The sequence below is a fragment of the Medicago sativa genome, chromosome 3 (assembly GCF_051527215.1).
Source record: "Medicago sativa cultivar Bolivia chromosome 3, Bolivia_mono, whole genome shotgun sequence".
Lineage (NCBI taxonomy): Eukaryota > Viridiplantae > Streptophyta > Magnoliopsida > Fabales > Fabaceae > Medicago > Medicago sativa.
The window spans coordinates 65,130,246-65,155,682 of record NC_140751.1 but is presented as its reverse complement, the minus strand read 5'-3'; the positions used below and the strand labels follow the sequence as shown (position 1 = coordinate 65,155,682).

The window sequence follows — 25,437 nt, the reverse complement described above, 5'->3', positions numbered from 1 at the left end:
ACTTTACTTGATTCTTGGGCCACGTGTTTAATTTGTTGAAAAATTACTCATTCAAACCACGAAAATACTTTAATACCTCCCGCGGTAGTTAAGTGTTGTTTGTTACGTCAGTTAACTGTCGTTGATGTAATAACCATTGATTGTGAGTGACTCTTAACTGTAATTTATAAATACAATTTTCAGAATCAGTACAATCAATTCACCCACAATACTATAACATAACTAACACAACTACATTATCATTCATAATTCAAGAATATTACATCAATTCGACATTACATTAACGATACACGGATGACTGAAATTCAACAAGAGTGCAACTTTTGTGATTTCTTAGAACATATTATACATTAATACATTAAAAAAAACTTAAAAACCATAAAATGACACCAAATCTCTGCTGAAAATTTGGACAGTCGCAGTTGGAACAAACAAAAAGATATAACTTACTACATCATCATCATTACGAATAACCTAAGAATAATAAACAGTTTTACAAAAGTCTTCATCTTTATCTGTCTCAAGATCTACACATGATTTTTGTACAAATACTTGAGAGGTAGTTTGATTTTGAAAGGATTGACAAAATATTTGTTAAGTTGTGTCTTCAACTCATCTAACTTGTTAGTGGGGGGTTAAAAAAACCTTAGTCGTCCTTTTGAAGGCGAGTTTTCAGACATTAGCATCAGCTTTTCCATCCTGAGACACGATTCACTTAACAGAAAGTAGATACAAAAGCAAATATCATAATAAAACAAAATGAAAGGTGAAGTAAATTAGTGATCAAATAAACTCCCGGTGATTTATCCACCGCATAAAAGTCATATATTTATATATTTTATATAACTTTAGTTACATATTGGCCGCAAAAAAATGGTGTTACATTATCAACCACAAGAAATATGTCGATGTATTATCTAACAAAAAAATTATGAAGACCAACAAAAAAGCGTCATATCCTATCTATTGAAACTTCATCTTCATCCTATTGAATAACTTCAAATTCTTCATTTTCTTTTGAAGGAGTATTGCACAAAATTGGATTGAGTTGATTTGATTCTTTTTTCGACGGTTTCTCTACTTTAGCGATGAGGTCCTGGAACAAACTTTGTCTATCCAAAAACTCAAATTCCCATGACTCAGCCTCACCAGTCTTGTATTGCTTCCACTCCATACACGATGATGGTATTGGACAACCATCTTTCAAAAAAAAAAAAACATGAAGAAAATGATCAGGAATTAAACTGAGGCCCGTGATATGGGCATGTGGGTTAAGCAGTAGACAACCTCTAATTGAGAAAAAATTCTCACATATATTGAGTTTGGGATTTGTCAACTGAACTATAACTCTATTGTAACAAGTTGCAACAATGTGACTCATGTCCGATAGTGTCACCACTTTCATTGCATGCAGTTCCACCACTATTTTTAGGAGGAAAAAAACCATTCATGAAATAGTTAAGACGATCCTCAAACCCATATATTTGAATATAGTCACTCGTATGAGATTGCAACTCTAGAATAAGTGCTCACCGAACTATAGGATGACTCTCTTCATCCATACCCATGTGTGGAGCTGCAACTCGAAATCCGCAATTATCATCCCATTTAACATTCCCAATTTTTTCAATATACGGTCTCATGAACTCTGGCATATGAACAATATCTGGTTAAAGGTGTCAAGTGAAAAAGGCATCAATAACTTATCCAATGACTCAATGCAAAACAAAATGAAAAAAGCGTCAAAATTTAAAAATTTGGCATCTTGCGGTAGTTAACAACTGCTGGCTCCCAACGGCAGTTAATTGTCGTTACTTCTAGGTTGTTAGAAAACAAAAGTTTGGCAAAAAATGCAACAATGTAAATGGGTTAAAAGAAGAATTACCCATTTATTGACGTCAAATGAGTGTAGAAATTTTCTAGCATTCCTTCTCCAATAATTTGAGGGTTTTTTGAAGGTAGAGGGAAAGAAAATGGTGAAATAATAGTGAGGTGGTATAGTCTAGGCCTAATACTGGAAGGATATCAGCAGCGACAGTTAATTGGCGCTGGAATCACTTAGTGAGCGGTTGTTAATTGTCACTGGGGGTATTAGCGTATTTTCAGGTGTTAAAGAGCAATTTTGAAAGTAAGAAGAACAATTTTTTTATTTGTTTGGCCCAACCATTTTCATTGAGCTATATAGCCCATACTATCTTTTTGTTTTAAAGTTTGGTGGTTGCTCTTTAGGCACCTAGTAAACGCCAAACAATAATTAACTACCGTTCAATATACTTTAAAATTGGATGAACCGATTTTGAAAATACATTTACCAATATAAAAAGTGTCAAGTGACAGTTATTTACCGCTCAGTAGTTGCTTGTGAGCAATCGATAAATGTCTAAAGAGCAATTGTCTTGAAGTTTTCTCTTCCTAATCTATGTGTTAGTACATTCAAAACATCCGAAAACTTATATCTTAACAACGCAATCATCTTTCTTCTTCTTCCTTTGATTTTTGTCAAATCGACGTTCAAAGTATCACATTTCTTTTCCTTTTCAACAAGTATGTTCAATTCCTCTAATGTATTTTCGAGTATTTTGAAGTTTACTGTTGTTTTGCTGTTGAGAAAGATTGTTATTATTTAATGTCAACATAGGTAGATATTCTAAGTGTATGTAATTAGATATTGTAAGGTTATTTATTTGTTGTAAAAACTTTTTTTGTTGAAATGTTGGATTTTGAATCAATAGGAAGTTCAACCATAACTATAAATATATCACAAAACAAAGAAAATAACAAACAAGCACGACTCAATTTTAGATAATACTAGAAATTAACTTCCGACCATTTTAAATATGCAGGCTGCCTGAAGATGTCTTTAGATAGCTTGAAGTATGGTTCTGAAAAGAAAAAAGATGAGTGTGAAAAAAATATGTGACAATTTTAAGATATACATTGTCTTTTCTTTGAGACCAAAATAGTGTAGATAGACTATATGATACAAATTTTGTGTAAAAATCTGAGCATTGGATGATTTTTTTTTTTTTTGGAGGTTGAGTCTTGAAGAAGAAGAAGTGGTATAACAAAATATGATTTATATGTACTTATCGAAACATATCTTCTAGTAAGTAGTGAGCGAAAGATGGTTAGATAACTTGACCAAAAAAATAAAAGTAGTGAGCGAAAGTTACTTGCAATAAGTTTTGAACGGAAGACATCTTCGGCTAGGTTCTGAATGGGGTATTTTTGGAATTTTGGGGTCTATGAGCAACACTGGGGGAGAAAGCTGTTTTTTTTTTTTTTATTATTTCTTCTTCTTACATTTCCTCTTTTCTAGAAATTCAAAGAGTTCACATTAGAATAATTATGGACGACGGGTTTGGTCTCCCGAATTAGTTGGTCATTGTATATCAAATTTCAAAAAAATAGAAATCATATGTTTAATCGAGTGGTTAATGAGCATAAGATCAATTGGTTCGAAAGAATTTGAATTGAATATTTAATTAGACCATATTTATCTTTAATCAGACTCCTAATACGGATACTCGTCACTTGAGAATTTGAGGTTTTTGTTTCAATTGAAACTATATATAAAGACTAACTACAAAATTAAACGTCAAAAAAAAAAACTACAAAATTAAGTCTAACTTGAGTAATTGTTCCTTGACCTTACCCAAAGCACTAGCCACAACCTCTTCCTTTACCGTTCTCCAAGTGTCATATTTCAAGCTTGGTCGTGTGTTTTATTGAACAAAATTGACACAAGGAAATTGGAATAGACGTCGACACAAGGACATGAAAACCACTTAGAGTATCGTCAATGAAAATACCTTAACCCAATATGAAGTCTAACTTATTTGGTATACCTATTGAAGGATGAGTGAGAAGAGTGGCTGTTGAGGAATAGGTTTTTAGAAGCACAATTTTCCCTCTAATATATAATAACAAATAATTTAATAAATAACCTGTTATTATCTAATATACAAATCCTTATTTATTAATTTTGTTAAGTCTGCAGCAACTTAGCCTGATTTTTTCCCGCTCATTTGCAAATTAAGTTTGCAATTATTTAACTTAACAAATTCCATCTAAAAAAATGCATCGCACCAATTTCATTCCCATCCTCTTGCCTTTTTTTTGTAGCAAATATTTTCTACACTTTAAGGTTTGCAATTATTTAACCTAACAAATCCTTATTTATTAATTTTGTTAAGTCTGCAACAACTTAACCTGTATTTTCTCACGGACAGTTGTTGTATGTTGCTGTTTCAAGAGTTACATCCAGAGAAGGACTAAAGATATTGATCACTGATGAAGATGGTGAAGATACCAATGTAACGTCTAATGTCGTATATGAGGAAGTATTTCGCAATGTGTGATGAAACTACATGCCAATGTACTAAAAATTTCATATTTATTTTACCGAATTATTGATAGTATTACCAAATTTTCTTTTATAATATTTTCAGATTTCATACATTTTATGAAGTGTTTTATTTTGTCTACTATAGATCATCACGTGTTTTTTTTTCACCGTTACCAATTATATATTGCATTTTATTATTCGTATGTCAATTTCTTTACAATAAACCCGAGCGGAGCACGGGTCAAAAATCTAGTGTAAGGAAATGTTGCAAGTAAACCCTAGAAAAACCCTAGGTTTGGCCATGGTTTTTTACTGAAATGCCTCCACATGGGCTCCAAAATGCAAGACAATGTGACATTTCTATTCATTAATGATATCCAACAATCAAACCATGCCATTTATATCAAAGTTTCTTGTATGAAAATCATTATGCAAATCTTATTATTATCCAGATATTTGATGCATTCTTATGCAACCATAAAAAAAATTTGTTAGCCTAGATAAGAAAATAATGATTTTGTTGTCACTCTATACATAAAGGCTACATCAAGACATAGATATGTGCAATGTTCTATGCACCTTTATCGCCACTCTATATACATAAAGGCTACATGGTAGACTTTGACTTTAATTAGAAAAATTATGAAATTTCAAGTTTAAACTACTTTTAATTTATTGTGCTCATCATTCACCCGTGCGAAGCACGGGAGCGCGATCTACTTTTAATATGATGATAGGAAAGCTACTAAAAAATAAATTTGAAGGAACTGAAAAAGGTTATAGTATATAAAAAAAATGTTGAATTGGAGGGCATTCATAACCAAAACAAAGATAACTTGAAACTATTTTGATCAAGCTAGTCAAAAGAAAACAAATGTTGCTATCTAAATTTTAATTTTTAAGCACTCAAACATATGCCAATTTTATGGTGTAAAAATGAGATAAGTTTTATATCATGTACAAGTTTGTTTTATGATATGATCAATAAATGTCATCATTGTATCAAATGATATATGATGAGATTTATTGATTCAATTGTGAAAAATACATTTATGCATGACATAAGATATTTTACTTGTGCGCATATGAAACAAATGTTCAAACATAAAATCTAAAAATTTAGAAATGTAATTATGTTAGCAACAAACATTGTATAATTACGTATATATTGTATTATAAAATTAACTTTTCTTCATACGGTTACATGTTGCTTCCTCCCACCACTCCAACCAAAAACTAAAATATTCATCATTAAAATTCAAGGTTATTATTTATTAGGAGATACCATATCATATCATGGCATGATTCATATGGAAAGCACAAGATCAGGCAAGGATCCTTGAACCCTAGCCCAAGGAGTGCTCCTCCAAAGCCTACCCTCATTTCCATCCTCAGAAACCACAGTGAGCAAAGTGTTGAAATACTCACGTAGCTGAGTAATAATCCCATCCTTGAGCCTCCACACATGCACCCAATACTCCCCCACGTCTTCCCATCCTTCAACAATCAAACGGTCACCCATAACACTCCTCATTCTCCTTGGCCTAAACTTGAAATTCTTTTGTGTCGACTCACCGGTCAACATTTTCATCATATGTTGGCAATGTGGAGGTCCATGATACCTCCATTCCAATTCTTTTCCTACCACTTTTGCTATCTTCTCTGTCTCGCCACCACGTAGTAGTGCCTTGTACACCATTTTCACCACTCTCCGGTTGCGATTTTCAAGTTCTGAGTCCGTCCAAGACACGTTGTAGACATTCTCCTCCACAATTTCATTCGGAGTGATCTTCATTATGATTTTAATCACAATTTTTTTGGTTGGTGCCTTTGTTGTTTAGGCATGGTCTCTTGTGATACATTTATATAGGCGATTGAGTTTTGTATGAATTGCACTATGGCTTATAAATAAGTATTATAAAGTCTTTGTTTAACAGTTGATTTTGATAGCAATAAGTTAGAAATGAAATTGACATGTGACCCAAACCAACTTGTAGGTTGTAGCACGTTTTCAGGGTCGTGTATGAGCATTTCAGGGAAATATAAGTTTAACAAATATAAAATACATATGATGAATATTTTAATAATTGTTTAAAAATATCCAACTTAAATTTAAAGAAATTAAAGCATTGATTAATGAAATGAAAATTGTAGAATATGTTTTGTTATTGAATAACTAATTGAGAAAAAAGTTTGATTAGTCCATATGAATCTGTGTAAGTGTCATAATCATTTGCTAATGAAGTGTCATAATCATATATATCAGATGATTTGATGAAATTAAAAATATAATGTTGCTTGGTAAAATCCAAGAATCAAGATTCAAAATTTATACTTGTTAAACTAAATATTCAATTCTAATATATAATTAAAGATAAATGTAGCAATTGAAATTATGTCCGTAAGCTAACGAAGGTTGGTTCAATTGGTAAAGAGTTTGATTCATGTCCTCGTGTGCGTCATAGTTCAGTTTGTAGGAGAAATGCATGATTTATGCAATGGTCGATGTTTGAATCTCAAACACTTCACTTATTGATCTTAAGAGGTGAATTTTTAATCACTACACTACATGCATGACAAAAGAAAAAGATTTTAGCTCATATACCACAAAGACGTAAATTCAACTCTCGTTCTTTGAGTCTTGAGGTACGATGTGACCCTATTGAGCCCCAAAACCCAACTCACATAAACTGCTTCACATCTAATGTAAGGCGATATTATTGCATACTCTTTCGGGTCTCAAATATAAGTAAAAATTGGTTAAAAAATTCACGAATATTTAATCTAATTTTTTTTACCAAATACATCAATTTTGTTTTCCTTATCAGTTTTTACTTATAATTTGATATCAAATGGAGTATATCTTTTTCAGTTTATTTTACGCAAACTAAAAAAAAAAAATTAAATTGGTAGAGTGCACTAGAAACAAACACAAATTCACCATCAATAAAATTGAAAATGATGAATCTACAAACAAATTCACATCATTCAATTTAACAACATAATTAAACAAAAAATGCGTACAAATAATGTGACAAATCAAAGTGACTGAAATATCCATGTCTTCGGATCTGCTACGTTAACGGCCTAGTCATTGATTTGACAATCTAAATCAAACGAATACGACAATTAAATGGGAAATCAAACAATGCAACACCAAGATGACAAACAAAACAGCCCCGCACTAAAATGACAGAATCACATAGAAGTAAAAAACACGAAAGAAAAACTTAATATATGTAGAAACCACTTAATCAAATTAGAAGAGGAAAAAATAGAAGATTCATATCGGTAATTCTGAGCCAAAAAGGGAGAGAGAACTAAGAAATGGTTTGTTTAGCAATAAAATTTTATACACTGCAAAATTATTCTCATTGTCTTTTAACTTAATTTTAAGTAACATTTTTATCATTTATTTTTTAAGTCATTTTCATCATTTAAATCAATTTGCATATGCATTTTTATGATTCAAATTTATTGTCCTTCACTCATATTTTCATATAAATTTTAAAATTTGATGTTTGAATATTCATATACAAACGGTTGCTCAAAAAAAAAAAAATCATATACAAACGGACCAAAAATACTAAAATAACACGAAAAGAAAAATAAAAGACAAAATCGTTATCTAAATTAAGGGACGATGAGTATAATTATGCCTTAAATAAAATATCATTTGTCTTAAATATAATATTTCATTTTTATTTAGCTCACTTATTCATTTACCTACCCTATTTATTAATAAGGTAAGTAAAGTTCACATGGTAAACTTTACATGAGTAAAGTTCACATGGTAAACTTTCCATGAGTTTAGCTCAGTTGGTAGGACATTACATAATATATATATATAGGGGTCGGAGTTCTAAGAGTTCGAACTCTGACACTCCATTTTTCCATATAAATATTTTTTTTAACAAATTTTCCATATAAATATTGATTAGTCGATGTCAATTTGTACAAGTGTCATATGCATTTGCTAAAAGAGGGTCATAATCATATTTATTAGATGATTTGATGAAATTAAAAAATTTGAAAGAATAACGTTACTTGGTAAAATCCAAGAAACAAGATTCAAATCTCATACATGTAAAAAAAATCAAATTTGATAGATAATTAAAGATAAACGTCGCAATTGAAAAAATGTGTAATATGGTTTAAGACAAAAATGAAAGAGATCGTAAGTTCACCTTGAAGATGAATAAGTAGAGTGTCCAGAGTTCGAACCCCAGTCCTGTATATAATACGCATTATCCCTTACCAACGAGTGAGTTAAGTTTATGGAGACAATAAACTTTCATTCTAATTTGGTTTTCTAAATTTTGCTAATGCAGGCGCGTAATTAGCTGAGGAATATACCAAAGACAAGCACGGTGTGATACTATCCCTAAAAGGACAAAAACTCTTGACTCATTATTTTATTTTTCTGGACCAATAAATCATCATTATTTTATTGGTAGTGACTCATTATTTTATTTTTCTGGACCAATAAATCATCATTATTTTATTGGTAGTTAAGTGTATATTTCTATAAGCTTATTAATTATGCGTATAATAATTTGTTTAGACAATTAAACATTACGTTTGATTCTCTCTCCTAAAACTCAAAACGTTGTTTTTTTCCTTTCTCTCTTGTGAGCCGTCGCAAAAACCCTAGTTTCTTCTCCTTCATCCACCAAAGAGGGTGATTTAGGGTCAATTTTTGACCCAAAATCACCCCTCTAACTCGTTTTTCTATTTCCCTTTTATTGAAATAAGTGATTTTCACATCTATTTCGTTTTATTTTGTGATTTCGCCGTCTTTGTGCGACGTTGGTTGTTTGTCGTCTTTGTGCGACTTTGTTTGTTTTTCTTGTTTCTCCCAGGTATTTGATCGCTTTAGATTGTCAGATCAGCTTCGATCCAGTGCAGATCCAATCAATGACTTTGGCGTCATCCACGTTGCAGATCCGGAAACATGGTTATTCCGGTGATTTAAATATAGTCATATGCGTAGGCATTTGTACTTTGTCGTTTTATGCTATTAACATGGATGTTGTGAGCCTGTTCACAGATTCATCCTTTTTGTTTTTAGCGAATTTGCATTATATCGATGTACTCTTTCAATTTGAATGAATGAATATCTTTTATTTTGTCAAAAAAAAAACATTACGTTTGGTTAAGTTTAAATAGGGAAATAAAAAAACTCTAATGAGCCTAAAATCTAATATAGAAAATAAAACAAATAAATATTAAAATTGGGCTAAAATAAAAATACTATAAAATTACTAAGGAAACCCTCCTATCTCCTCCACCTCTGAAGAACTCGACCTCGAGTTCTCATTCTAATAAAAAGTTTCTCATGCATGTTGACTCCTCCAATGATCACGAGGCCACCCTCCTGGATCCCATTGAGTGAAATGAAAAAAGTGGTTTGGTTTGAAAAATATAGTAGTTGCTTTTATCCTATTGAAGAAATATACTGACACAGAGCGTAGGCTAACAATGAAATTTTCGGACTGTGATTCACTGCAGTCAGAAAAGTGATGCAGTCACACAGTCAAACAATACACAACCATTTGATTAAATCAAGGGTGCAAGTTCACTTTCACCAATTATTCCACTTAAGTCCTGAATACAGTCAAACACGTCTTCTCCATCTTCTGCATTTCTCGTTATCTTCCCCAACAAAACAACAACGACCCATCAAGCTTGCAACCAAGACGAAGGTCATATGATCCGCCACCGCCAACAAATTAAAGTATCTTCAAGCTTTTTCATTGAAATTTGGGTCAATGAAAACAACCAACCTCTTGCTGTGAAGTTGATAAATTGGAATGGATTGGAATGAAATTAATTAGAATTCTTGATTGAATTGTCACTCTCTTCTATTGGAATGAATTGGCCTCAATTGATAAAAATCCTTGAAAGAATTACACTCCATAAAACAAAAACACGGAAGAAAAAAATAAAGAAAAAAGAAATAAATGGAAAACCTTGATATAGATCAATTCCATAAACATTGGGATCTTTTTCTGGGATATTTTAGACGAGATCTTATGTTGAGGGTCAATTTACCCATGATTCTGGCTTACTTTTATTTACCGAAAATGATTAAACAATAAAACAGATGAGAGAAATAAATTATATGAAACCCAGAATCCAAAACTTTTTGATTTGAAATGTTGAGTGCTCTAACATGTTGGAGGAATATAAAAGATTGTTATTGAAGCTGCAGAGAAAATGAATCTCACGAAGGGGGAGGGATGAACAATGGTTTCTGTTTGTTCTTTTATCCTGTGTTGTGGCTTAAAATGGAAAAATTAGAGAAGGTGCATCTACAACCTTAATTTAATCAGATGGCTGTGTTTTAATTGACTGTGTGACTGCATCATTTTTCTAACTGCTGTGAATCACAATCCGAAATTTTCTCTGTTGGGTGTGGCCTAACCACATTGTCAGCTCATACAACAACTCCAGCAAGATCACGGAAATTTGCTCCCATCAGCTTGGGGAATTGACAAACATGTAGGTAGTCATCTTCAGACATAAAAAGGGGTTTGCGATCATATAACAAGTGCCTTTTCTTTGTTGCTCCATTTAATGTGGATCCAGTCACCTCGTGTTTAGTCGATCATATATATCCTTGAAATTCTATTTATGTAGGATTTTGGTATGGCATTTCGTCCCGAGTTTCAAAGTTTGTGACATGAGGAAGATCAAAGATGGCATCTTGAATAACAAGAGCTTCCATTACTTCTCGTTGTTGGTCCTCATCATAAGCAACAATATTGCGCTCAAACTTAGGCGGAGGCCCGTATCTCATAATAACATCATGTGATAGCAATGGAAATTTGGGTAGAACATCAGTCTCTTCCATCCCTGAAAAACTTGAATCTTCAATAATTTGATTGTTTCCACCACGTGGAACCCTAATTGGTCCACTTCCCCTATTATGATTGTTTATGTTGTTGTTGGCGTTGTTATTTCGCTGCGTTGTTAACTTCTCCAATGTTGCAGTCAAAGCATCGATGGTCGTGGTAAGAGTCATGGTTTTGCCGGGAAACTCTGCCCTAATCACCAGTTGATCTCTCATGGCTGATCATGTTAGGAAAAGAACATGAGAACCTTGCTTTGATACAAACTAATGCAGTCGGAAACGTAGGCTAGCAAGCACTAAACCTAGATTAAAAAAAAAACAAGTTTGCAAGCGACAAACTTGTGAAAAATAAGGTTTTGGAATCCACCAGAAAATTGAGAAAACTCTCTAAAATATTATTGAATGAATAAAAACTGGCTCTTCGGCTACAACTGTTAAACTTAAATAGGGAAATAACAAAACCCTAATAGACCTAAAATCTAAAATAGAAAATGAAACAAACAAATATTAAAATTTGTGCTAAATTAAAAATACAATAAATTTTCTAAGGAAACCCTCCTATATCAGAATGTGACTGCCATGAAAGTGATAATCATCAACTTCTTTCTCTCACACCTTCCTTCCATTTCTCTCACACCGTTGTGCTTGGCTTTCACTTTACATCATGACGTAAAAAAATAATCTTTGCCTTCCAAATACTGGAAATTTTTATTAATTCCTTTATATACAATCACTTGGTTAGTTGATGTACTTGTACACCTTAAAAGTCCTACATCGTTTGGTAGACGAAGCTAATGGTTGTTTATATACAATTCTCAAACTCCTCAAACCAACAAGACACATTTTTACAAATGACAAAACAAAGAAGAATTTACTTCCAAAGCAAACAATACCTCGTAATGTGGTGTAGCGTACTTAAGTGTGCAAAGGAACACTAGCGACTTAACTAGGGATCGAGTCCGGTTAAACTCTTCCTTAGCTTCGACTAGAGGGCAACTGATCATATACACCTTAAAATTCCCACATCACTTGGGGTTCGAGGCCGAAAGTAGTTTATATACAACTCTTACACTCCTCAAACCAACGAGACGTATTTTACAAATGTCATTTTAAAAAAGACATCACACCCACCCAAACCCGTCTAAACGGCACAATATTTTTAGAGTAATGATATTTTGACATCTATTTGATGACAACTTTGTTGACAACCTTGTTTTTCTCACTTCTTATTGGTCAAAAACAATGGAGAGAGAAAAAGGAAGAGAGAGGATAACAACATCATGTGAGTATGAGAGAGAAAGTTGTCCAAAAGTTGTCAAAAAGTGGTTGTCAAAATATCATTTCTCATATTTTTAATGTGTCCGGATATAGATTTTCTTTGAAATTTAAAGTCACGATCTTGGCCTTGGGTAGGTAGGTTGGGGGATATCTTCCATGCAGTCGTCCATGAACTTGCCTCATAGATTTTTTTTTTTTGGTGGTCGGAATTTGAACCCCGGACCTTTGCCTCATAGATATGCATATATTTATTCATTTCCTTTTATTTAATATTTATATATATTATAAATTTTTCCTTTTATATAATATATATAGAGATATTATAAATTCTAATATTATCTCAATAGAATATCTAATTTTAATATTATTTTATTATATTCCTAAAAAAAATTATTATTGTTTAATCATTATTGTTTTATCATCTATACTATATATAAATAAAATAGGCTTTTTTTTTTACAAGATAAAGAAAATAGGCTTAAAATGCATGAGTTTGAGCTAACTTTTTCATTATCTATTTTTCCCTTTAATTAAAATATTTAATTTACTATTTTATCCTTTAATAAAATTATTTAAATTTTAATTAAAAAATTAAATCCCAAAAAAATAGAAAATATCCCACAACAATAGGAACACCATTATCAATATTATATACGAAAGGGGTTGAGATTTTGAGCTGAATTATTTATCATTTCAATCATACCCTTAAACAAATTTTCCTATATTAATGTTATATTGTTGGTGGTGTTAAAAAGATAGGGATTTATATCATATTTTTTAAATTACTGTTATTGAAAAAGATAAATGTGATTTTTTAGGTTTGTTATAATTTAATAGAGCGGAAAGACGACGTCTTTACCTCAGTATCTATACTATATATAAAGAAAACTACCCCTTTCAGCACATTTTTGGGTTGGAATTTTCTTTCCAAAAATACCCTTAATTTTAAATACAAATAGCCAATTATAAAATAACACGTGGATTAATAACCAATGTCACTAATCATCACCGTTAACTTTCTTTTACCACCGTTAACAACAGATCAAACTCACAAAAAGTTTAAAAATTATATTTGCATTCTTTATGTCTCTTCTCATGAATTAAAATCGACCCAGAATTCATCATAGTACCCTCTGATCACATCTTATCACCTCTAAAAAATTAGAAAGTTCCAAGGCTCACGAACTTGATTAATACTTCTGAAGCACCATTGAATGGAATATCTTTAAGGTCCACTTCATGAATTGAATATTTTTCTATTTTATCCTTCGAGCAATTTACTTTCCGCCAACATTACAATTCAAGCTTTGTTTTTATTTTTTTTTTTGTTAGAAGAATGAATGCATCAGAATTTGAGAAAATCAAAGTTGAACAATAATCACTTATGAAAAAAAATAATCCAAAGTTTATGTTTTTACTGCTTTATTTCTCACGAGTCTATGAGTTTTTTAATTTTTTTAAACAAAAATAATAGCCGATGAGGATTGGACTATAAATCCTCTAAAAGAAAAATTAATAACAAACGTGAGTAAAAAATATTGTTAAAGATTGGACTTTAAATCCTCTAAAAAAAAAAGATTAGTAACAAACATGAGCAAAAAATAATGTTAAAGATTAGACTTTAAATCCTCTAATAAAAGATTAGTAACAAACGTGAGCAAAAAAAAAGATTAGTAACAAACTAAGCAAAAAATAATGTTAAAAATTGGACTTTAAATCCTCTGATAAAAATATTAGTAACAAATGTGAGCAAAATATTATGATTCAAAATCTTTTAGAAAAAGATTTGTTAGCACTATATTAAATGGACTATAAATCCTCTAAAAAAAAGATTAGTAACAACATGAGCAAAAAATATTGTTAACGATTGGACTTTAAATCCTCTAAAAAAATATTAGTAACAAACATGAGCAATAAATAATGTTAATTATTAGACTTTAAATCCTCTAATAAAAGATTAGTAACAAACTTGAGAAAAAAAAAAGATTAGTAACAAACAGAAAAAAATAATGTTAAAAATTGGACTTTAAATCCTCTGATAAAAATATTAGTAATAAATGTGAGCAAAATATTATGATTCAAAATCTTTTAGAAAAAAATTTGTTAGCACTATATTAAAAATATTAATAAGTAGGGTTCTCACAGTTCATAGTTTGTTCCCGCGTTGTTTAGTTTTTCTCAGCCTCTCCACCCTCTGCATCAGGATTCAGAATTAACCTGTAAGTTTTTTTTTTTCATGTTACAACTAATCAAAGTTGATTAATTTTATGGATTATTTGACTTTGCTGGTTTATAAGTGATTATGATTCAAATTATTTACGATTAATTTTAAGAATTATTTGACTTTGCTGGTTTATAATTGCTTATACAAACTATGATAGTGTGCTTTTTTTTTTTATCTATAAGCACACATTTGGGTTGGACTTTTCTTTCCAAAAATACCCTTAATTTTAAATACAAATAGCCAATTATAAAATAATACGTGGATTAGTAATCCATGTCACTAATCGTCACCGTTAACCCTCTTTTGCCTCTGTTAACCAAAGATCAAACTCAGAAAAAAAACTAGCACAAAACAACAACTCATGTTACTTTTTTATCAACCGCTTTTATGTTGTACATCTGTGTTGTTCCCCTCAATACAACCGACAAAGATTGTCAAGTATTTTCATATCCCTTCTACAAAAAATAGTATTCCATATTATTTTATTGATATAAATTACTCATCCTTAGTCTTTGATCAATTGTAACAAACGTGAGTAAAAAATAATGGAAAAGATTGGACTTTAAATCCTCTAAAAAAAATATTAGTAACAAACGTGAGCAAAAAATAATGTTAAATATTGGAATTTAAATCCTCTAAAAAAAATTAGTAACAAATGTGAGCAAAAAATATTGGACTTTAAATCCTCTATAAAAAGATTAGTAATAGACGTGAGCAAAAAATACTGTTGAAGATTGTACTATAAATTCTCTAAAAAAAAGATTAGTAACAAACGTGAGCAAAAAATAAAGTTAAAGATTGGTCTTTAAATCCTCTAAAAAAAGATTAGTAACAAACGTGAGAAAAAAATAATGTTAAAGATTGAACTTTAAATACTCTAAAAAAAATATTAGTAACAAACGTGAGCAAAAAATAATGTTAAAGATTGAACTTTAAATCCTCTGGAAAAAAAATATTAGTAACAAACGTGAGCAAAATATTATGTTAAAGATTGGAATTTAAATCCTCTAAAAAAATATTAGTAACAAATGTGAGCAAAAATTAATGTTAAAGGGCAGACCATTCCCAATGTCGGAATCTATCTTCCACGACATGTTTTCAGTCATGGTCAATTATATGTAGCTTTATCGAGAGTAGTTTCTCAAAATTCAACAAAAGTTCTCATTAATGAAGGGAAAATAGAAGGAGAAGATGGAGACTTTAAGGAAAATGTAGTTTTTAAATATATTCTTTTATTGCAGTCATAAGAATGTTTCTTTTACATAAAATGTCATTTATACATTTATGTTAGGGTTAATTATGTTTTTGGTCCCTACAAAATTGCGACCTTGTAAGTTTAGTCCTTACCATAGTTTTCAGACTCGGCTCGGACCGGCCGGTCGGACCGGTCGGACCGTGAACCGGTGGGTAAGCCGGTTCGAGCCAACATTTGGATCGGCCATGCAGTTAACTCGGTCAAACCCGATCAAAACCGGTAAAAACCGGTGACACGGCCGAGTCATGGGTCAGACCGGTTTTTTGCTTTTTTTTTTTTTTTTTTGCTTTTTTTTTTTGCTTAACTGAAAGTCTGAAACGACGTCGTTTTGCTCAATCAATCTTGACTCCTTGGAATTAAATGTTATTGATGATAATACTTGTGTTGGAATTATACTTTCTTTGGATCTTTTTGGATTTTTACAACTGGGGCAATCTCTTATTTGAATTTATGTTGGAATTGGAATCATACTTTTTTGGGATCTATTTGGATTTTTACTACCAAGATGTATTTTGAGTTATGACTATGTTTTGAATTTGAGCAATTAGCCTATGAAATTATTATTGTTGGATAGTTTTTATCTTATTTTACAGGGGTCATTATTTTAGTTTTTAAAGTGACCGAGTCACCGATTCAATCCGAGTTAATCCGGTTAAATAACAATATAAATTTAATCTAAGGACCGAGTTATCTAACCGAGTCATCCGAGTGGTTCCGATTCAGTCATGCGGTTCGACCAACGACCCAGTGGTTCGACCATTGACCCAGTGACCCAGTACCCTCGCCGAGTCGATGACCGAGCCGAGTCTGAAAACTATGGTCCTTACTTAATTTTAATAGCATTTTTAGTCCCTATAAAAAAAATTTACTTATAATTTTAGTCCCTCCTAAAACAAAGTTTGATTAATTATCCTTAAACTCTTAAATTTTTGAACGATTTTTTTGAGACAAGATTAGAACACTATGAAAGGTTCGTTTACTAAAATTTAGAATTTTCTTACATGAAATGAATTAAATATGAATTTTTTAAAACGACAAAAGTTAAAGATAAAAAGTAATAAAATCTGGATGTAGAAATCAAATTTTGTGATAATTTTTTGCGGAAGAACTTTTAGTAATGTTCTAAACATGTCTGCAAAAAATTGTTCAAAAACTTAAGAGTTTAAGCATAAATTAAACAAATTTGAATTGAGTATGGACTAATACTCAGTGCAGAAAAACAAAATTAGGGACTAAAAGAGCTATTAAAATTAAGTAAGGACTAAACTTAAGAAGTCCCTATTTTATAGGGACTAGAAACATAATTAACCCTTTATGTTATGATGTTACTAATTACTATTAGAGAAGAGAATAAAAAATCATTATTTTTTTCTTTATTTTATATGCAAGACAAATTAAAATATGTTGAGTTCATAAATAATTGTTATATAACTTGACAATATTTTGTTTATAAATCAATATATCAATAATTTCCATTAATATTTAAAAATTTAATCAAAATTATACAAACAAACATAATAAAATAATCACATGTGTTAGCGCAGTAGAAAGAGCAGACAGACAGGCACGATAGTGCCCGTCTTTCTGCTAGTTAGTTATAATAAATATTTCTTTCAATTTATTATTATTATTATTATTATTATTATTATTATTATTATTATTATTATTATTATTATTATTATTATTATTATAGTCATCATTATTATTATATTATATTAATACACTCTTTTCTCATTTTTATGAGAGACAAATAAGTTTGTCAAAATTAATATATCTGATTCATAATATAGACCAGATACATAAACTTTTATTAACTATTATCTCTCCTATAAAAAGAATCAGAAAGAGCAATACACACGCACAAACAAATAAATACATACATATATGGCAGGGGCAGGTGCATGTCTCTACAGTTAATGATATTATAAGACAGAGAGAAAAAAAATTAAGTTTCCATATTATAGAGAAAAAAATTAAGTTTCCATATTATAAAATAAAGATAGGTATTTTATAAATAAATAATTAATGCATACGAAGGTTTTTAAAATATTTTATATTAAGGGACAAAGAAATATAGTCATTTACGTTGATTTGGTGGTGTTGAGTTATGAGTTTGAATTGTGCTCATCTCAAGGTGTGAGATTCGATTATCACCGGGGGGGGGGGGGGGGGGGGGGGGGGGGGGGCACTTTTGGTGGGTTAATTTGACTTATTCTAAAAAACGGGACAAAAAATATGTAATAAAAAAGTTTTATAATTAAGGACGTAGAAAGTATATATTATTTAATGACCATAAAATGTCTTGTAATGTAAATTAAAAATAAGGAATACTATATTTATTAAAACTAATGTATGAAATATCTTAATCAATTACTATTCACAATTTTTTTAATATTTTTGGTAAACATTGTTCATAATTATTATTTTTTGAATATTAATTTTTTTAGTGACACAAGTTTTGCCTATATAAGCGTCATAACCGGACTAAAAAGAAAATCACATACACCGTTCCAAAATTTCTTTCTTTCTCGTTTCTTTTTGTTTTTGAGTCATCACTACTATGGGCAGAAGGAAGGTGGAAATCGCATACATAGTCAACAACTCAAAGCGGAGGTTAACATTCATAGCAAGAAAAAATGGTAAGCGATTAACTTTTCAATTAAAACATGTTTTTTTTTTTTTGAAGGACAATTAAAACATGTTTTATTATTTTATAACATACATGTTTATTTTATTTTTTTTTGACCACACTATGATTATAATCTTTGATAATCGGTGTGTTCCCCAAGGCATCTTTACGAGTTAGGCGCTTGAGATCCAGTATGAGATTAATATTGGGTCGACAACAACGCATCCATTTATTTTTATACATAATTGGACACTCAACATGTTCATAAATAATTACATATTCGTTACCATTAGAAATAAAATAAAAAGTATTTAAAAAATTAGGGTAATTATTTGATTTTTATATTTTATCAAAGCATCTAAATTTTCTAGCTTATGAAACCATTTTTATTACAGAATTAGGGTAAGTTTTGGCTGTCACCAATGACTTGGGCCATTTTTCACAGATGAAAAAAATCGTGTAAAATCGTTAATGAAAGTCGTTACTGCTATTAATGATTTTCCTTTTTTTTTTTTTTTTTTAAAAAACTGGATAAGCTGATGTTGGCTTATATGAATGTTACAAATCTTTCGATCCAAATCAAAATTTCAAATTGGTGCAAAAATTAAATCGTGTATATAATTTTTATATCGAATCACAATTCATATTCTTTTTTCAAAATTAAATCGTGTATATAATTTTTTATACTTATTTATCTTTAAATATCTCCTACTACTGAAAATAAATAAGTCCTATAATTTTTATATATACAGTCTTGTTCAATTTTATTTTGAAACAAGAATTTAAAAATAAATCAGATCTGACCGATTTTCACAAAATGATATCCAATCATATTTGATTTTGTGTAGTTTATTTTATTTATAGATTTAAGGTTTGATTTTAATTGTTTTAGATTTTCCTTCAAAAAAAAATTGTTTTAGATTTCAACACTCTACGCATCGACCACCTCAACAATTTAAAAAAAACGTTAATTGTACGATTACTTCCCTTAAAAAAAAGTAAAATGAGTTTTGTTTTTTTTTTTTTTTTTTTGAGAGAAAAATGAGTTTTGTTATCCATGACGATTTTCGTTCTTTATTTTATAAAAGAGGTAATTTGTTGGTGGCTGCCGTAACTTACCCTAATTGTTTAATATAAAATATTTGAATTTCTTTGATAATTTAATACTTTGTAAAGAAAAGTTTGATGTAAGTAGTTTTATTTTGTTTTGATCTGTAGTTAGATAATAATTTTTTTTTATAAGGCCAGAACAAATGACATAAAAAAAGAGTGGCTCCCAACTATATTGGTACCCAACTCTAATCTTTTGTCAGATGATTTATATAATAATAAAAATAAAAACTTTTTTTTTGAGCAAAAAAAAAATAAAAACTTTTAATATCAACTTTGTAATCATACAAATTGTTGTTTTAACGATTCTTATAAAAAAAAAAAATCTTATGGTTTGATAAATTTTCAGTTTTTTTTTCTCAATTATAAATATTTTTACATATTTTTCAATAGGGTTATTGAAGATGATCAACGAATTGAGCATCCTTTGTGGTATAGAGGCTTGTGCAATCATTTTTGATGAAAACCATCATGAAGTTGAGGTTTGGCCTTCTTCAACTGGAGTAGAAAGTGTGTTGTCAAGGTTCTCGAATTTGTCCGAACATGAAAAAAGAACAAGGATGCTGGATTTAGAGAGCTACTTGAAACAAAGAATTGAGAAAGCTCAAGATCAGTATCACAAACTAAAGGTGGAAAACAAGAAGAAAGAAATGGCTGAATATATAAACAAATATATGTGTGCCACTGAATTTAATTTTGATGATGCTCACTTGACCAATCCTAATGAAGTTACGGAATTGATTAATGAGAAATTGAAGGAAGTCTACCAAAAGTTGGATTTAATGGATTTCCAAGCTCAAGAGGATTCAATTGATTTTGATGATATTGATTTCGATCCAAATGAATTTTATCTAGCTTCTCCATAATTCTCCAGAAAACTTAGGCTATGTTTTCCCTCAAAAAACTTAGGCTATGTTTGGTTATGTTTGTACTAGGTCATGTCTTTCATGATTTAAGTTGTTTGGTCGTTAATCAATTATGTGTCTGTTTAATGTAGTTAGTCCCAATGCGTGTTTGTTTCAAACATGTAGTCTTTGTTTTTATGTCATGTTTTGTTTTATCGTGTTGATGTTCATCAACAGAATTAATAAAGACTTAGTTCCTTATTCCTTGTCACTTTTGTAGAAAAATTTGTTCCTATTTACTTCTCATTTTTAAAGTTCAATGCAATATTTATTTATTATTATTTTATCAAAAATCCCCTTATTTATTTATTGCAGAGAGATAAACAAATGAAATAATAAAATAAATGATTAAGAGTATTATAATAAATAAATAAATAATGGTATCAAAATTAACAAAATTAATTGATTGCGTTGTTTGTATAAAACGTAAAAAAAAAAAAAACTTGTAAAAAGGAATAGATGGAGTAAAATATATAGGGAGTAGTACGTCCCGTGAGCATAGCTCAGTTGCTAGGACAATGCATTATTATATGCAGGGGCCGGGGTTCGAACCCCAGACTCCCCACTTATTCCCCTTATAAGGTGAATTCTAACCACTAGACTACCTGACCAAAAAAAAAAAATATAGGGAGTATTGGTGATATTTCAAACCGTCAAAATCAAACTATTATAAGGGAGTACCGGAGATGCTCTAAGTTACGAAGAACAAGAATCTCAAGAGGGTTCGATTGAAGATCTCAGTAGTAAGGCAACCAAATCACATATTCCATGCAAAATAATGGTTTCGAATAAGCTGTTTTGCATAAATAAGCTGTTTTGAATAAGTTGTTTTGCATAAATATGTTGTTTTGCATAAATAAGCTGTTTTGAATAAGCTGTTTTGAATAAGCTGTTTTGCACAAATAAGTTGTTTTGTATAAGTAAGTTGTTTTGAATAAGCTGTTTTGCACAAATAAGCTATTTTGTATAAATAAGTTGTTTCGAATAAGCTGTTTTGCATAAATAAGCTGTTTTGAATAAGTTGTTTTGCATAAATATGTTGTTTTGCATAAATAAGTTGTTTTGAATAAGTTGTTTTTTAAAATGAAATCGAAATAAGCTGTTTTGTATAAATAAGTTGTTTTGAATAAGCTGTTTTGCACAAATAAGCTGTTTTGTATAAATAAGTTGTTTCGAATAAGCTGTTTTGCATAAATAAGTTGTTTTGAATAAGTTGTTTTTTAAAATGAAATCGAAATAAGCTGTTTTGTATAAATAAGCTGTTTTGAATAAGCTGTTTTGCACAAATAAGCTGTTTTGTATAAATTAGTTGTTTTGAATAAGCTGTTTTGCACAAATAAGCTATTTTGTATAAATAAGTTGTTTTGAATAATATTTTGAATAAGTTGTTTTGCATAAATATGTTGTTTTGCATAAATAAGCTGTTTTGAATAAGTTGTTTTTTAAAATGAAATTGGAATAAACTGTTTTGTATAAATATGATGTTTTGCACAAATAAGCTGTTTTGCACAAATAAGCTGTTTTGTATAAATAAGTTGTTTCGAATAAGCTGTTTTGCATAAATAAGCTGTTTTGAATAAGTTGTTTTGCATAAATATGTTTTTTGACAAATGCATAAATATGTTGTTTTGCATAAATAAGTTGTTTTGAATAAGTTGTTTTTTAAAATGAAATCGTAATAAGCTATTTTGTATAAATAATTTGTTTTGAATTAAAAAAACTTTAAAAATAGTTTTTTTTTTAAAAAAAAACTTTAATGTTTATAGAAATTTTGGGGCTTGTAGGCTTTTGATTTGTAGGCTTGCATGAATGTGGGCCTTTTAATCTTGTTGATTTTTAAGCCCCATTACTATGTGGGCTGGGGCCAAAACTTCAAGGCCCCATGATATTGACACCTCTAAAGAAAATATTATGCCACCATTTCTTGGTAGGGAGACAACATGAGACTCACATAAGTGACTAGTTATGATAAAAAGAGTTGCATTGTAGCCTTTGATATTAAATAATAGGTCATGCTAACCGGTGTCCCCGGGGCACTGATTAAGGAATCCAAAAAAAGAAATTTTGAATAAAAAACAACACTTTTTTGACTTTTGAGGAATTGATTACACAGTTTCCGATACATAAATTACTACATTTGCTTCCTTAACCAGTGCCCCGGGGACACCGGTTAACATTCCCCTTAAATAATTACCCCTAAACCGCATATGAATTCCTCAATATAAGGTCCCTAAGACTATGTGCAATGGGGTTGTTTAATCTCTGACATTCAACAAGCAAAACCAGTACAATGGTTTGTTGAAGGCATGTTGAAGGTAGTGCTGGAGGAGAGAGATGATGAACCCATTCAACACAATTGAAACTGCCAACCAGTGCCACGTGGCGACGAATCATTCGCCCAAACATGCGCGTGCATCACACTCTCCGACAGCAGCGAGTGAGCTGCAGACAGGATGAGAGAGGATTTGCTTTTTTGGATAAGCTTGCATGCATGTCTCGTTCTGATTGGTCCTCCTGATTCATATCATTTTAATTATTTAAATCAACTATTTTGTTGTAAATTAATTTAAAAAAGAAATAAAAAAAATACCAAAATTCATGATTTTTTTTCTCTATAAATAGAGACCTGGTTCATTTTATTTGGACACAGAAAAAAAACCAAGTTTTTCACTATCTTCATCTTATTATTATCTTTCTATTAAGAAACTAAGTGAAGTTTTAATCTTCTTTTTAATGAAATGGATCCAAAAAAAATTATTAAGTGTTTCTTTATTTTAATTTAATTATAATCGATAATTGTAATTTTATGTAAGTATAAAAACAAAAATATAAAATTAAATAAGAATAAGAAATAAAAGGTGGTGGGGTAGAGTGTTGAATGAAAAAAACCATCGGAGAGGTAAAAGTTGAATGAGTGTTAAATTAAGAGAGAGAAGATGATGTGGAGTGTTGGGAATTGAAAAAGTGGGTGTTGAAGGGGAAATACTTCCATGACATAGCTTGTGTGCCATTGGTGCCATTGGGGAAATCCTGGCCATTGATGTGTGTGGATGTGTGTGGGGATATGTGTGTGATGTGTGTGTGTGTGGTGGAGATGCAAGCTATGACACCAATGGCACACAAGCTATGGCACCAAAGTGGAGTCCGTGTTGAAGAGTGTTGAATGTGTTGAACCATTGTAAATGGTTTAAGGTCTAGCATAATTCCTCTAGGTTTAGTCGTATTGATTTTTATTTTTTTTTGTCAAGAGTCATATTGATTTTTAATACTTGACTCATATTATCGTATTTCCCTAAACAATGAGTTATTAATCCTCACAATTTCTAATTGTATACACATATTACACTGGGTAATTAGACCCTCACGTAAACTTTGAGTTTCTAACCCTCACATATATACATAACATTTTGAAGGTGGGGGAAATAAAAAAAGGGGGTTTTGAATTTTGTTTACAATTTCAAAACCTTTTATATTATAAGAAATTTGATTTTTGAACTTTGTTTACTCAAATTATATTTGTATGATTTTTTACCATTTTAATATTCATACTTATCGATTAAGTTGAATATCTCAATAAAAATAGCATAAATGACATTGATGCTTTTAAATAGTGAGCATCAAAGTTTTTTTTTTTTTTTTTAGCTTTTTAAGACTCTCTGATTCTTCCATTCTAAATAGACATAGTGTATTGTTCACAATTCGTAGCATGTTTCACAACAATAAGAAAGACAAGGTATATGAAATGTAATTTCAACAAAAGGCAAAGTAGTTCTACCTTAGATGTGAAAGTTGCAGATTGTATGATACCTAAAGTTACACGGTTTAAATATCTTGAGTCCATAATACAAAATGACAGAGTCATATAAGCATATGTAAATCATCGTACTCAACCTCGGTGGTTGATATGGAGAAGAACCTTAGGTGTTTTATATGATGCGAAAGTACCAAGTTGAAGAAAAAAAATTCTTCGAACAATTGTCAGATTATAAATGTTGTATGGAACAGAGCGTTAAGAAAAGAACATAAGTGAGTAAATACATAATAACTCTAATGGGTATAATAGCCACAAATCGTAAACCAGATCAATAAATCACACACCCATTGCACACTTCAGCGAACATGTGTACGCGCGTGAAACCTAATTGCAGAAAATAAGAAGTGTGTGAGCTAACGAGCATCGACCTCAATGCAAAAAATAAGAGGTGTGTGAGCTGACTAGCACTGGTCTCAAATTTTGATAATGAAAAATGTATATATCCGTCAACACGAAAATGAATCCACTCACCCACAGTTTACTAAGACCAGTAATAGAAAACTCCAACTATTTCTATCCAAATGGTCCAACAAGCTCTATAACACGTGATGAACCCAAATTGTGGGATTAGTCCAAAATGACAAATTGATCAGAGCTCAAAACGAATTGGAATTGCACAAGAGGAAACCAAACACATCAGATATGGGATGAGTAACCATCAACAAACCCTTTTAGATTTTAAAACAAACAACACATACCGCGAGCTGAACATGTTTTATAACAGAACCACTAGTGACGACCAGTAAGGCGGTCACCGCCGTTCTTTGCATCAGAAACTAGATCTTTAGCAATCACCGAAACAAAAATGAACAGCAACAATGAGATCTTTCTTGAAACAGTTCAAATTGAACCATAACCTAAGCAAGCAATGTTGTAACCATATTTGAAACTTAAAAAACCAAAACCCACCGATGCAATGGCCGTCGAGAGCCGTCATAACCGAAACTTTACAATTTATACTAAAGTTACTTTAAATTTATATTAACTTATATGTCAAATAAGTTAAATATACTATTAT

General features: G+C 30.5%; 2 protein-coding genes across 2 annotated transcripts; one reads left to right on the top strand and one right to left on the bottom strand.

Moving 5' to 3' along the window:
- Nucleotides 1-5,360: 5,360 nt before the first annotated feature.
- Nucleotides 5,361-6,207, bottom strand: LOC146939211 (wound-induced protein 1-like). Its single transcript, XM_085757920.1, has one exon. The coding sequence runs from the start codon at nucleotides 6,141-6,143 to the stop codon at nucleotides 5,655-5,657; it is 489 nt and encodes a 162-aa protein (XP_085614046.1). The 5' UTR covers nucleotides 6,144-6,207; the 3' UTR covers nucleotides 5,361-5,654.
- Nucleotides 6,208-18,465: 12,258 nt separating this feature from the next.
- LOC146939210 (agamous-like MADS-box protein AGL80) lies at nucleotides 18,466-20,809 on the top strand. The gene is made up of 2 exons (XM_085757919.1): nucleotides 18,466-18,600; nucleotides 20,094-20,809. Exons 1-2 carry the CDS (start codon nucleotides 18,522-18,524, stop codon nucleotides 20,564-20,566), a joined length of 552 nt encoding a protein of 183 aa, XP_085614045.1. The 5' UTR covers nucleotides 18,466-18,521; the 3' UTR covers nucleotides 20,567-20,809.
- Nucleotides 20,810-25,437: the final 4,628 nt, after the last annotated feature.

What these genes read in the sequence shown, in the direction of transcription:
- LOC146939211 (XM_085757920.1), bottom strand. Translation starts at nt 6,143, where the DNA reads ATGAAGATCACTCCGAATGAAATTGTGGAGGAGAATGTCTACAACGTG.
- LOC146939210 (XM_085757919.1), top strand. Translation starts at nt 18,522, where the DNA reads ATGGGCAGAAGGAAGGTGGAAATCGCATACATAGTCAACAACTCAAAG. An exon ending in ATTCATAGCAAGAAAAAATG is followed by an intron (nt 18,601 to 20,093) that starts GTAAGCGATTAA and finishes ATTTTTCAATAG; the next exon opens with GGTTATTGAAGATGATCAAC.